This window comes from Sphaerodactylus townsendi, linkage group LG04 (genome assembly GCF_021028975.2).
Source record: "Sphaerodactylus townsendi isolate TG3544 linkage group LG04, MPM_Stown_v2.3, whole genome shotgun sequence".
In the NCBI taxonomy this organism is placed as follows: Eukaryota; Metazoa; Chordata; class Lepidosauria; order Squamata; family Sphaerodactylidae; genus Sphaerodactylus; species Sphaerodactylus townsendi.
In genome coordinates, this window is record NC_059428.1 from 30,963,824 (window position 1) to 30,976,316 (window position 12,493).

Genomic DNA, 12,493 nt, shown 5'->3' on the forward strand with positions numbered 1-12,493 from the left:
CTCTGTTTGCAAAATGGAAGGATAGCTGGGAATTAATGAGTGGCGAGACACACACTGAACTCGGAAATAAGAGCGGAAAGGCCCTCTTCCTCTCTGATAAGGCATTTCTTCCTCTCTAAAATTCCATATGCTGGAAATGACACTGCCAGGTCGCCACATTACTCAGTCATTCCTACTGCAGCAGCTGGATAACATCCCATAGAGAGGAATTTGCATTAGCAGGGAATTGAATCTTTACAAACAGCTCGGTAAGAAAGAGGAATGCCTCTTCTCCGACAGTGTCTCCCATCCATAGACTTACAATAGAAATAAAGATTTTTTTTTTAAAAAATAAGCTTCTTCCTGCTTAATTAAGATGCCTTTTTAATTGGTTTAAATATTTCACAGCTATTAATGTAACTGATTGATTTACTAAAAGCTCCAGCCCCAGGAGTAATTTTTGTATTACTGTATTCAGTGGCGATGGGCTATCGTTTTGTTGTGGAGTATCTGCTTGAAGAGTATCTGCAGAAGGCCTCAGGACCTATCCCTGGCATCTCCGATTAAAACTGAGAGCCAGCGTGGTGTAGTAGTCAAAAGCTGGCGGACTTTAATCTGGAGAACTGGGTTTGATTCCCCACTCCTCCACATGAGCAGTGGAATATTATCTGGTGAACCAGATTTGTTTCCCCATTCCTACATTCCTGCTGGGTGACCTTGGGCTAGTACCAGTTCTCTCAGAACTCTCTCAGTCCCACCTACCTCACAAAGTGTCTGTTGTGAGGAGAGGAAGGGAAAGGAGTTTGTGAGCTGCCTTGAGTCTCATTACAGGAGAGAAAGGTGTGGTGGTGGTGGTGGTATAAATCCAAGCTGTTCTTCTTCAACGAAACTTCTTTCTCTTTTCACCCTGACTTGGGGAGAATATAATTGAGTATCCTCAGTGTTCTGTTTAAAAACCCCCAGGTCTGGACCCATTGTTCCTACTCCTTTCTATACAAACTACTTTATTGAAACGTCTAGGTTTTGAATGGCACATCCACAATTTTGCGATCACTAACCTGGCCCTTCTAAGGTCAAAAGAGTTACCTATAGACAACCTAAATAAATAAAAATAACAAAATGTGAGATTGGTGGGGATAAACAACTAGAGAAGGCCGTCTGCTGTATGCCCTGTTTGTGAGCTTCCAGAGGAACCTGGTTGGTTACCACAGGAAGACCCAGGCATGGACAAGATGGGCCCTTGTTCAATCTATCCAGTCTGTTCTTATATTCAATTGAGTGCGAGCAATTTATTGAAAGTGCTGATTGGAGGACAGATAACAAACTCTTCGGAAACTGCAGTGTGAAAGGTAATGTGAAAAATAAATGCAGAGGAGCTAAAATCGCTCCTATGCAAACAAATCTAAAGATAATTAGATGGTCACGTTCAAGCTGCTGCAGGAAAAGGCACTTCCCATATTGCCTATATATCAATCAGGAAGGATGGAAGATCTGTAACATGCTTCAGGTGTTCACAGGGAATCCAGCCAAAATAGGAATGAAAATCCATTGCCTTGCCAGGTTCACAATCAGTTTAAAAACTGGGTAACTGCACAGCTGAACAAGCATCACAGCAATTCATTTAATCATTTTATTCATAAGCAAATGAAGGATGGTTCTAATTGATTACTCAATTAAAATGCAAACAACAAATCAACTGTGATTTCTTTTAATAGCCCTAATGAGTTCACCAGATTGTACGAGCTAATGAGAGGAGGGTTTTTAATTTTAAAAAAAAAATAACTGAGGAAAAATTGGCTGCAGTCCTGATTTGCTTCTGTGGAAGAGAAAAAACCTAGCCTGAGACTTCCAAAAATCTAGGTTTTGATGCAGGCAGTTCAAACAGAATGACAAGAGAGAAACAGAACATACTGTCAGCCCCTGTGTTCTCCTCAAAGGCAGGGTTGTCAAGGCCGGACTCATCTGTCCACCCAGGAACAGTTGCTGCTGTAAAGTTCTGCTCCGCTGGCGCTGTGCCTGTCCCAGCATGCTCCGTGTCAGGCGACTGAGAACCTGGCCGATCTATCATACTGCTCTCATTCTCACTCTCCGCGTCTGCCTGCAATTTGCTATTTTTTCTCTTCTCCAAGGCTGCTCTGCGTTGGGAAGCCCCAGGACACCTAGAAAGGAAACACTATGATGCCTTCGCAGAAAAGAAGGAACATCTCATCGTGCTCAAACATAACAGGAAAGCAAAATTAATCTTTCTCCACTAGCATTATTACAATACAGTGATTTCAGAGGAAACACGTCAATGCCACACACTCATTCCAAATAGACATCTTTGCTAAACACTCACGCACGGCCACGTTTGCTTGTTTGAGTGGGTATCAACAAGTCATCCGTGAAATATGTTTGCTAAAAATTTGTCCACCTTAAATTTATTTAAGCTTGGAAAAGCATGACAGTCCCCCTAATTTGCTTGGTCCAGCCAAGGCAGAATCTTGCCTGATCAACGTTTCTTACTTGCTACCTTTTGAGTTATGTGCTTCCAACTCCCTGCTTTCCTCCTTCCTCACTGGTGCAACCCAAAGTAATCTACCATTACAATCCAGTCCAGTTTCTGAAGGGATTTTTGGATGTGGGAACAGGGAAAGAACTAGAATTTTTAAAAATCCTCAAGTTCTGTGAATTATGTGCATACATTAAGTTCTACACATGAGAAACAGCAGCTTGAAACTGGAAGAGGAAAACTGCTAAGTGAACTATACGAATATATGGAACCAGAATGTTCCTGCTAACTGGGCCATCCACACAATGACCCCAGACTCTTTATCCTTCAATACATCCACTCCCGCAATTTCCTCAATTTCCTCTTCTGCCCCTCCGACCACCACTGACAGATCTTTTCTGATATCACTGAGCAACCTACTGCATCCTTAGCAGGGGCTTGGGGCATTAATATTTTTAAATAATGTTTGTTTAAAAGTCCTGCATCATGGTTGATGTATTGCACTTCTGTTCCTCCATTGTTTCATCATGGGATTCAAGACACATTAAACCGTGTTGCCAGGAAGTGTCTCATCAAGGCACTGGCCAGATCCTGACCTACTTGACTTCAGCTAAATTGCCTTCCAACCTACTGTCATTATAGAATAAGGAGAAAGAAAAATAAAACAGAGACTAAGGGCCAGCTTCTGTGAAGCAGAATCCATTTGTGAGATTTATGAATGAAGACCTTAAAGCCAATTAAACAATATGTATAAAAAAAAAACAGCCCTGATCTGGTGGAAAAACAGACTGTACTGCTTCAGGATACAGGTGGAAAATCTCAATTTGGAGTGCTTCCCTAAGACTCCCAGAAGTAGGGAGCCAATGCACTGAGCGAAAAAAAAAAGCATCAGACCCTCTCTCCTCAAGTGTGCTAGTTTTCTATTTATGCAGAGGGTGGGTTTTTTTTTAATGCAAAGTAACATTCCAAGTTGGAATACACCAGCTGCAGTTTGAAGTAGTACAGTCTGTTCTGCCTTTTCACCCGACTCTCCTGCCCGCATGAACCAGGCTTTATTCCATGAAACAGAATCTCTTGGAGAACATCTTGTCATACATTAACTTGCTATCTTCTCTTTTGCAATTTTTGTGTGGGTGCGTGTCTCCTCTCCCTCCCCTTAAGGAGAATCAAATAAAAACGTAGCAAGGTTCAAATGAGTAATTTGGGACCTGTGTTCAATAAATGACTCTTGGTATAGAGTACATTTCTATTTATGCTTACAACTATTAAATATTAACAATGTTTCTCAATACCACCCGAGACTTGTGGCTATTGGTTACAGAAGAGCTTCCAAAGGTCTGTTGCTCTGAAGAGAATCTACTGAACCCGAAAAATCTGATAAATCAGGGGGATGCTAATGAAGCAACAGGGTAATATCAGGGCGGGGTTAGTGACCAGGAAATAATGACATTTTGTGCTTCATTCTTCTAATCGTCTTGTTAGCTCGCCCACAGATTTGCCACACTCTTCAAAGTTGCCTGCGGGGTTACGTTGACATTTTGTTCTGCTTTTATGCTCAAATGAAGCAGATTATTTCGTCAATGGAAACTACCCAGTCTGAGTCAGACTGTTTCAATGCTAAGGGTGGATGAGTCTATTTCAAGGTGGTGTGGTGTGGTCTGGAATAATAAGAGGATTGGCTGCCCTTGGACCTGGGAGGTGGACTTCAACCTTGAACTCAGACCTGGATACACTTGAATGAACTTGGACAAACCATGGTGTTTTCCAGCATTCATTCCCATATCTGCTTAGCTTTCGAGATCTGACAAGAGTGGGCGATACCATGCCATCTTCCCTCCCCGTAGGACTTTACACATTGAAAATGGGGTTGTAATGAGGACAATAGCATTGCATATCTTCAGTAAGACATTCAGCCCTGTCTAGGACAAATGGATGCAGGAAGAACAAATTTACCAAAATGGTGATTCTGATATCCCTGCAATCAGGCAAGCTTTACTGCTTCTTGCCCCAGAAAGTAGGGCTATCCCCATTGGGCATAGCGCAGTGATGGCGAACCTATGGCATGGGTGCCAGAGGTGGCACTCGGAGCCCTCTCTGTGGGCACGCACACACAGAGTTCATCATGTGGGGAGCAGAAAATCACACACACACACATCTAGACTGAGTACAACGTGTGTGCACCGCAGTGAGAAGGGAGGACTTGGCTGGCGGGCCTAGTGCCTGTGCTCCGGGTGGCTGCTGCCTGGGGGCGGGGTGTGTGCGCAGAGGAGGCAGAGATGCTAGAGAAGCACAGAGTGGTGCACGTGGGACTTGCAGGAGGCTAGAGCAGGCTGGCCCCTGCTTGAGTGGGTGGGGCGGAAAAAGAAGGAGCCAAATGTTTTTTTCTAAACTAAAACCTCAGCATTCAGGTTAAATTGCCAGATTGGCACCTTGGGATAAATAAGTGGGGTTTGGGTTGCAATTTGGGCACTCGGTCTCGAAAAGGTTTGCCCTGATTGTCACAAGCACTTATTGGACAGGGACTTATACCTCATTGCCAGATGTAGAATTGAACTTTCCTCCTGTCTTCTTATGCCATTTTGGGAACGTAAGGTTGGGGTTTTTTTGGTAATAGGAATATTTACAAAAACATAGATGACCTGTACCATCCTAGAAAAGTTATCCATGGACTACTTATGTACATATTAAATGGCCCTATACTAAATCAGACCACTGGTCTGTCAGGGTCAGCACTGTCTAGCTGGTAGAAGCTTTCTAGGATCTTAGGTAGAGGTCTTCCTATCTCCTACCTGATGTTTAAAATGGAGATGACAGGTCAGGGCAAACCACAGCTTGCCATTAAATCCCAAACATTAATGATCAGATCAGATCCCACAGATCTGCCCGCATCAGGAAAAGCGTTCCCATTTGCAGGAATGGGGGATCCAATCCTATGGTTCACAGTTACTCAAATCCTGGTATTCCCCAAGGTGCAAGTCACTGATTCCTGCTGCATAAGACCGAGAAAGAAAGGAATGTGTGAACAGAGTTGCCAACTCCAGCTTAGGAAATTTCTGGAGATTTGGGGGAAGTTTCTGGGGAGGGTGGAAGAGGTGGGCAGCTCATAGGGATGTGGTTCCTAACGTGGTGGTGCCCATGGGTAACGTGGTGCCTGCTGGCTCATTTCCTGAAACCTGCCAAGGTTTGTTTTGTTTTTTTAGAAAAAAAGGCAGAGCCAAGTGGGGGGTTTGCCCAACAGAACTTCCCATTGACTACTGATGGGCTGTACAGATTTTTTATAAGTTACTTCAGCAGAAGCTGAAACCATTGCATGAGGATCTCCACCATATGACTAAAAGTATGCTGTGTGTGTGCAAGAAAGTATTTGTAAACAATATGCTTGCAATGATCACTCTCTTATTTCTTTGTAAATTTATACGATGGTGCAAAATAATGCTTATTTTGTTTCTTTCCATATCTATATATCGCTGCCACAGGAACTTAATTCCAAACCTTTTTTAATTTGCTCCTAAAATAGTGTGTCCGAGCTTTATAGCAGTTTTAAAGGGCTATGCCAGTGATGGCGAACCTTTTCGAGACCGAGTGCCCAAACTGCAACCCAAAACCCACTTATTTATCGCAAAGTGCCAACACGGCAATTTAACCTGAATACTGAGGTTTTAGTTTAGAAAAAACGGTTGGCTCCGAGGCGTGCGTTACTCAGCAGAAAGCTTGGTGGTAGTCAGTGGCTTTGCTTTGAAGCAACCGCACAACTCTTCCAATGGGTGAATCATGACCGTTGGAGGGTTTGCTCAGAAGCAACTCCCATTGCCAGCAACCGAGCTTACTCCCAGGTAAAGGATCACGCTTTAGTTCTTTGCATGAAAATCAGTGGGGTTTAACAGCGCTTAACATGGTTACCTACACTGCTTCCCCAAAACTAGGTCTTAGGTTTAATGCTAATAATTGAGCCCAGGGGACCAGGCCAGCCTAGATGTGTGTGTGTGTGTGGGGGGGAACTCTGTTTGTGTGTGCCCACAAAGAGGGCTCTGAGTACCACCTCTGGCACCTGTGCCATAGGTTCGCCATCACTGGGCTATGCAATCCTGAGGAAATTACTAGTGTGGGATTCCAGGTTAAATTTAACAAATTAAAAGTTTATTTATAAACTTGCTTTAAAGGTTTCAAGAAATAAGTAATTAAAACAGTCTTAGGCAACAACTTCTGCTAAGGTGACTTTCACTTCCCATCAATTCACCTTTCACTGGTTTACATCCCCATTAGGATTTGATTCCATTTCTAGTCTTTCAGTTTTTCTACCTATTTCTTTGGGCAGTTCTACGCCATCCGCTCTTTCTGAGTCAGGAAGAAGAGGAGGATGCTTTGAAAGATTAGAGGCCTTCTAACATTGCCCCCTCACTGCCTCTCACCTGTTTTTGAGGTGCGCCTCCAGGTCACACCGTTGCATAACTTCCTCGCAAGCAGAGGAAAAGGGACATGACACAAAGAGTTTGTCAAGCAGCTTGTGAACGAGGATGCTGGATTTTTTGCACAACTTAAAGTGAAGCCTTTTGCGATCCAAAGGGCAGAAGTCCTTCTCCTGCAGGAAATTTCGTAGGCACTTATAGCAGAAAGTGTGACCACAAGGTGTGTCTAATGGCTGTAGCAAGGGTTGAAGGCAAATATGGCAGACCAAGTCATCGTCCACGTCATTCTGGTAATTGTACAAGTGGTTCTCTCTCGTCCAATGTTGCTGGCCACATTCAAAGCACAGAGGGTTCAAATTCTGCTCCACAGGAACCATCTCTTCATTTTTGGTGCCCATGATCAAGCAAGGGAAGGCAGGGCCGGTTTCCTCATCAGTGGAGGCCTGCTTGTAGGAGACTACTTCTTGTTCCTCAGCAAACGTTCATTGTTCTGAAACATAAATACAAACTATTGAAGTTCACTGAAGAAATGCATTATGATCAAAGAAGACCTGAAGGGTATCCCCAAACAAAACAACAAAGGAAAGTTTGTTGGGTATCCCCAAACCAAACAACAAAGGAAACTTTCTCACATGCTATGTCTAGCTCTGCAATGTAATAGCAACTAAAGCTCTGTTCCGTGAACAGTGCAAATTCTGCCCCAAGAAATGTTGATTTCGGCAACTTGAACTCATCATGCAACATGACACCATTTAAAGTGAGGGCTGTCATACATGCAAATGTATGTAAAAAAACTTTGATAGCCCCTTTAAAGAAAAGAAATGCTAGGGGAAGATGATTAGAACACCTTCCCAGAAAACTGCTTTTCTATAATAACCCTCTCACAGCACTACTTGTTCTAAGAAGAGGATGATGATGATGATGATAGTACTTTAGATTTATGCCCCATCTGTCTCTCCTGTAAGGAGACTCAAGGTGGCCTACAAACTCCTTTCCCTTCCTCTCCCCACAACAGACACCTTGTGAGGTGGGTGGGGCTGAGAGAGTTCTGAAGAACTGTGACTAGCCCAAGGTCACCCAGCAGGAATGTAGGAGTGCGGAAGCACATCTGGTTCCCCAGATAAGCCTCTGTCACTCAAATGGAGGAGTGGGGAATCAAACCCAGTTCTCCAGATTAGAATCCACCTGCTTTTAACCACTATACCACGCTGGCTGTCTTAGAAGAATGGGCCTTCAAGGGCCCATTACACATATCTGTGTAATGGAACAGTTCAATCATGGGGAATGTAGGCAACTGAACCTTCACAGACAACCCCTGGAAATCTCACTCAGTTGTTCCAAGATATTAAAGAAGGTTTTTATACCCCATTTTTCTCTACCTTTGAAGAGTCACAGAGTGACTTACAATCACCTTCTCTTCCTCTCCCCACAGCAAGCACCTTGGGAGGAAGGGGGGGGGGGGGCTGAGAGAGTTCTGAGAAAACTGGGACTAGCCCAAGGTCACCCAGCAGGCTTCTTGTGGAGTAGGGAAAACAAACCTGGTTTACGAGATTAGAGTCCACTGCTCATATGGAGGAGTGGAGAATCAAATCTGGTTCTCCAATTTAGAGTATGCTGCTCTTAACCACCATGCCACGCTGGCCCTCAGATCCAGAAACAGGCATCAGATCTAGAAATTTGCAAAATGTGAAGTATAGATTTTTGGGGAAGCTACATTCTGTACCTCGTATCACGTCTTGGATTTCTTCTATGCTCCCACAGAATCAGAGCACGTTCACAGTCTTGCTCATGGCAAAATTTTACATAGAAATACATGAACAACAGCCTCCATACAATGCAGTCATTTCCCCACATTTATGCACCAGTTATTTATATACTTATTGACAACAAAGGGTCATAAGGATAAAAACAGCTGGGGGATTCAAGCTCAGAAGAACACAATTCATCTTATCCGCTACCACAAAAGAAATGCTGTTTTTGTGCTGTAAAAACCAGAAGAGCCAATGAATCAAATCTGACCTTTAAAACAGGAGAAAATGTAAATACATAAGCATCAAAATGTACGTAGTTCCATTTTCCTCCATGCTTCCTTTTTCAGGTTTCTTATGCATATTGTGAAGTACAAAGACAATGTTCACGCAATTGCTAATCTTTTAAACAAATCATTAGTGCAGACCGCACAAAGGCCATCCTAATGTATATGGTGCTGATAGGTATTGCTGTTTTTTTTGAAAGAGTCAGTCATTCTGATACATGCATGCACCATTTGGGGAGCCAGGGCTGTGATAACAGTGACTCCCCATTAACCAAGGTTAGCAACCTGGAGGCCATTTTGCAAAGGTGCACATTCCTCCCTCCCAAAAATAAATATTCCTCTTAACTCACTGACATTACTGCCCTTAACCTAGAATTTATAACTTATATCAAACTGCTGTTTCACATCCTGTTTTAAAAGAAACCATGGTTAGCCTTAATTACGGACAATGTCAAACTAACACACACACACACACACACACACACACATGTCTGATCTGCAGAAGGACATGCAAGTCACATAGACAGGTTACTATTATAAATAGGTTTCATAATTAATAGCTGACATCCAATACTCCGACTTTTCAGTCTAATGAAGTCAAACAGTGTAACACAATGAGGCAGAAAGAAAGTCACACCAGTTGAGGATGATTAAAATGTCAATCCCAGACGGTGCTCAGTGTTTGCAGGTTTAATAAGGACGCCTCCCCCTGAACATGGTAAGCAAAGTAATCATTAACAAGACAAGCATTGCAGAAGACTAAACCGGCAAGGCCTTCAATTCAAGGAAGGAGGACATACATAGCTCAGTGTAAGAACACTTGTTTGGCCTGGGTATGGCTCAGACTTCAAGTCTAGCTACAAGAATCTCAGGTAGAATGCTGGGAGAGCATTTGGACATAGTATTCACATTACACTAGATGGGGTTTTCAGACTCCAGGTGGCAGCTGGAAACCTCCTACTGTTACAACTAATCACCAGGTGACGGAAATAAGTTCACCTGGAGAAAGTGGCCATTTTGGATGGTGTACTCAATGGCATTTATACCCCACTGAAGTTCCTCCCACCCCAAACCCCATCCCATAAGGCTCCACACCCAAAATCTCCAGGTATTTCCCAGTCCAGAGCTGGCACTCCTAGCACTAGGGAACAACAATGCCCACAGGTACTGTTTCTAGAAGGCTTCCGGAGAAAGGATTTGGTCACAAGTTATTTAAGACCTGTCTCATCATTCAAGTTATACTTGGGAAGCCACTATCACTCAAGGTCAAAATTACAGATCTGAACTTATGCCTGTTCCCTTAATCCAAGTGTTCCATTAGGTAAAGATAATCCCCTACGCAAGTACTGGGTCATTAATGACCCATGAGGTGACATCACATCATGATGTTTACTGGTAGACTTTGCTTATGGAAGGGGGGGGGGGAAGCTGGTTGCCATTGCCTTTCCCAATCATCTACACTTTGCTTTTAGGAAGGTGGGTGGTCATTTTACTGACCTTAGAGAATGGAAGGCTGAGTTAACCTTAAGATGGCTACCTGAAATGGACTTTTGTCGGGATTGAACTCAGGTTGTGAGCAGAGCTTTGACTGTTCTACAATTTACTACTCTGCCCCTTGGCATTCTTTTCACTCTGATTTTCATTCTATGATTATTATTTTCTTTAATCATTCTTGAGACTTTGATGACTGCTGTAAACATTTTCATTTGTAAAGTCTTTTACTTTCTCTGATCAGGCCTTTGGTTCTTTTCTGTTAATCGTGGCAACGGCACTCGTTGAAGCAAAATCAGGCACTTCCAAATGAGAGAATTCTCTTTATTTGTTCCATATAAAGATGCTGCATCATCCTTTTCAACCTAATGCGTGTTTTATTTTTATTTTTTTAAATAATAACAGCTTATAACACTTTTCAAGATTTGAGGCTCAGGGGGAAAATACAAAAATGAAAGGAAATCATTTTGTGTTATATTTGTGACAGTTCAAATTGCTTCACTTACATCCTTTTGGTAATTCTGACGGCTCAAATTGCTCCATTCATATTCTTTTGGTAATCCTTATATCAGTCTTATTGCCCACACATTGAAGGAGATGGGGAGAAATTGTGAAAATAGTGATTAGCCGAACACTACTTCATTTCAATGGGCTCTGACTGGCCTAATTCTGCATAGAAGTATACTGCAAATAAGAGCTCCAGATGGGTGATTTTGGGGGTTTTGAGGGTGGATCGTTGGGAGAGAAGAGTTTAGGGTGGGGAGTGTGGTATAATGCCATAGACACCGCCGCCCAAAAAGATTATTTTCTCCAAGTGAACTAATCTGTCAACTGAAGATCAGGGAGAGCTCCACCTACTACCTGGAGGTTGGCAGCCCTAACTGAAAGACTCTTAGAGAGCTGGCATGGTGTATGTTAAGAGAAGGTGCGCTCTAATCTGGAGAACCAGGTTTGATTCCCACTCTGGCACTTAAGCTGTGGAAGTTTATCTGGTGAACCAGATTAGCTTGTGCACTCCCACACATGCCAGCTGGGTGACCTTGGGCTAGTCACAGTTCTTCGGAGTTCTCTCAGCCCCACCCACATCACAGGGTGTTTGTTATAGGGCGGGAAAGGAGATTTTAAGCCACCTTGAGTCTCCTTACAGGAGAGAAAGGTGGGGGTGAGGGTATAAATCCAAACTCTTACTCCTCTTCCTTCTTCTTAAATGTAGTCATTAAAAAGAGAAAGACTGTAGCCTTCTTCCCAGGAAATTATTCATTTTACTTAAACGTCTGTCACTTTGATTGCTGGGTTGTTATAGATTATAACTTCATTTTGCTAAAGACAAGACTTTAGGTACATACCGCATGAATTTATGACATCCTTTGACGCAGAAAGGATTACAGAGCAAATGGTAATAATACAAAGTACCACACTGGTCTGGGAGCTGAGATTTCTCACTGCCCTACCTTGTTGCAAAGATAATGCCCTCCTTCCAGGAAGGATTACGTTGTGGAGATTCCTTGCGACTGACGACACAATTACGTAAAACTGACAGCATCAGTCATGTTTTCTCCCCAAGAGAGTGTATGGAAATTAGAAGGTATAAGAAGGAAGAGGCACCAGATATATCATTTCCTGCTCCATGCAAAATATACATCTATTACATCAAGTGATAATCTTAAAAATTTGCTATTGTTGTGTAGGATGTCATCCGTAAAAATCCATCAAACTCAGGCTGTTCCATTCAAATCAATGGAACACTAATGGTTTGGAAATTCTTTCTGTAAGAACAAGTACATGAAGAAAATCAATTAATTCAATTAATTTGCTGTATCCTTAAAATGTACATTCAAATATACGTTCAAATCTATACAGTTTATACGGCTGCTGAAGATTCCAGCCAGTACATGTGTTTATATTACCCCTTTTAAGGAATAGCAAAGCTTCTTAGTAAAAAAGCAAGACTTGCAGCAAAACCATTTTAAAAGGACCATGATCTGGAAGACATCAGCACCTCTCTTATTTATTCTGGCCTAGGCATGGGAGATCTAATGTGTGCAGCTAATTCCAATTCGATAGCACCTGCAATATAATGCTCATCTGGGC

The 12,493-nt window shown here is 42.7% G+C and overlaps 1 protein-coding gene across 5 annotated transcripts in view; it reads right to left on the reverse strand.

Annotated features, from left to right (window-relative positions):
- Positions 1 to 12,493, reverse strand: part of LNX2 (ligand of numb-protein X 2) — an 89,068-nt gene that overhangs the window by 15,999 nt on the left and 60,576 nt on the right. For all 5 annotated transcript variants that reach the window (XM_048493328.1, XM_048493326.1, XM_048493323.1 and 2 more), the window contains exons 2-3: positions 6,880 to 7,366; positions 1,891 to 2,138 (exon numbers count right to left, since the gene is read on the reverse strand). In XM_048493328.1, coding sequence (XP_048349285.1) covers positions 1,891 to 2,138; positions 6,880 to 7,274 — 643 coding nt within the window. In that variant the 5' untranslated portion in view covers positions 7,275 to 7,366. The remainder of the gene's footprint in view (positions 1 to 1,890; positions 2,139 to 6,879; positions 7,367 to 12,493) is intronic.